The sequence below is a fragment of the Priapulus caudatus genome, unplaced genomic scaffold (genome assembly GCF_000485595.1).
Source record: "Priapulus caudatus unplaced genomic scaffold, Priapulus_caudatus-5.0.1 Scaffold694, whole genome shotgun sequence".
NCBI lineage: Eukaryota > Metazoa > Priapulida > Priapulimorpha > Priapulimorphida > Priapulidae > Priapulus > Priapulus caudatus.
This window is the reverse complement of record NW_014577755.1, coordinates 17,334-18,338: the sequence shown is the minus strand read 5'-3', so window position 1 is coordinate 18,338 and position 1,005 is coordinate 17,334. Positions and strand designations below refer to the sequence as shown.

The 1,005-nt window shown below is 49.1% G+C and overlaps 1 protein-coding gene across 1 annotated transcript in view; it reads right to left on the bottom strand.

The window, feature by feature from the left end:
* The window catches only part of LOC106812857, a 31,511-nt gene that overhangs the window by 20,497 nt on the left and 10,009 nt on the right, over window positions 1-1,005 (bottom strand). Inside the window, exon 10 of the mRNA XM_014816845.1 lies at window positions 225-410. Coding sequence (XP_014672331.1) covers window positions 225-410 — 186 coding nt within the window. The remainder of the gene's footprint in view (window positions 1-224; window positions 411-1,005) is intronic.

Genomic DNA, 1,005 nt, shown 5'->3' with positions numbered 1-1,005 from the left:
TACCGAGTTTGCGAGAATAAAACATGTTCTAATCTCCCAACTAGTTGCTATCGATCGGTTGGTCGCGCGGCTTCTTCGTTTACACTGCCGATTGTCGGATGTATAGTTGAGATGTTGGTCCAATTCACCAATTTGACAACATAAAGTCGGTAGTGTAACCCCAGCTTTAGTCAGGGGCATGTATGTGTGGTGATGATCGTGTGAGAAGCTGGTGGTGATCTTACCTGGTGGTGTATGTCGAGGAAGGCGTGGCTAGGCTTGGCATCCGCCTCATACTCCTGTTCCCGCACCGTGTAGCGGTACACTGCGGATTTGCGCGTGTGATGTCCGTGCCCGTGTCTGTGCGTGCGTGCCGCGGCGGAGACAGAGCCGTTCCAGCCACCGTGCTCAACACCATCCCAGTGCTGCTGCTGCGGAGACGATCAAGTCAACTCGTTAGCAACTAATTAATTATACGTGTGAGCATATTATAACGTAAGTTCATTAGTTGGTGAAACAAAGTCTATGGGAATCGAAGCAGGCAGTGAAAACCTATCTACGGAATCACTCGCAAGCGAGTATGATTGTCTAGAATTACTAGAATTATTCTCTGTGCATTCTCAGATGACTTATAAATCCTAGACGACGACCCACACATCTTGCCACACACTTGACAGCTGTTTCTAGGGGGTAGGGGTGGAATTTTTCCCTGTTCCTGGGACCCTGCATGTAAGCCAACGTGATGATGAATCGCATGTAGGAGACATCACATGATGCCGTGGGGAGAGCGAGTAGAGAGAGAGTAGGGAGAGTAGAGAGAGTAGTAGGGATAGAGTAGAGAGAGAGTAGAGAGAGAGAGTAGAGAGAGAGAGAGTAGAGAGAGAGTAGTGGGGAGAGAGAGTAGTGGGGAGAGAGTAGAGAGAGAGTAGGGAGTACTGAGATAGAGTAGTAGGGAGAGAGTAGAGAGAGAGAGAGTAGGAGTAGAGAGAGTAGAGTAGGGGAGAGAGAGAGAGAGAGTAGGAGTAC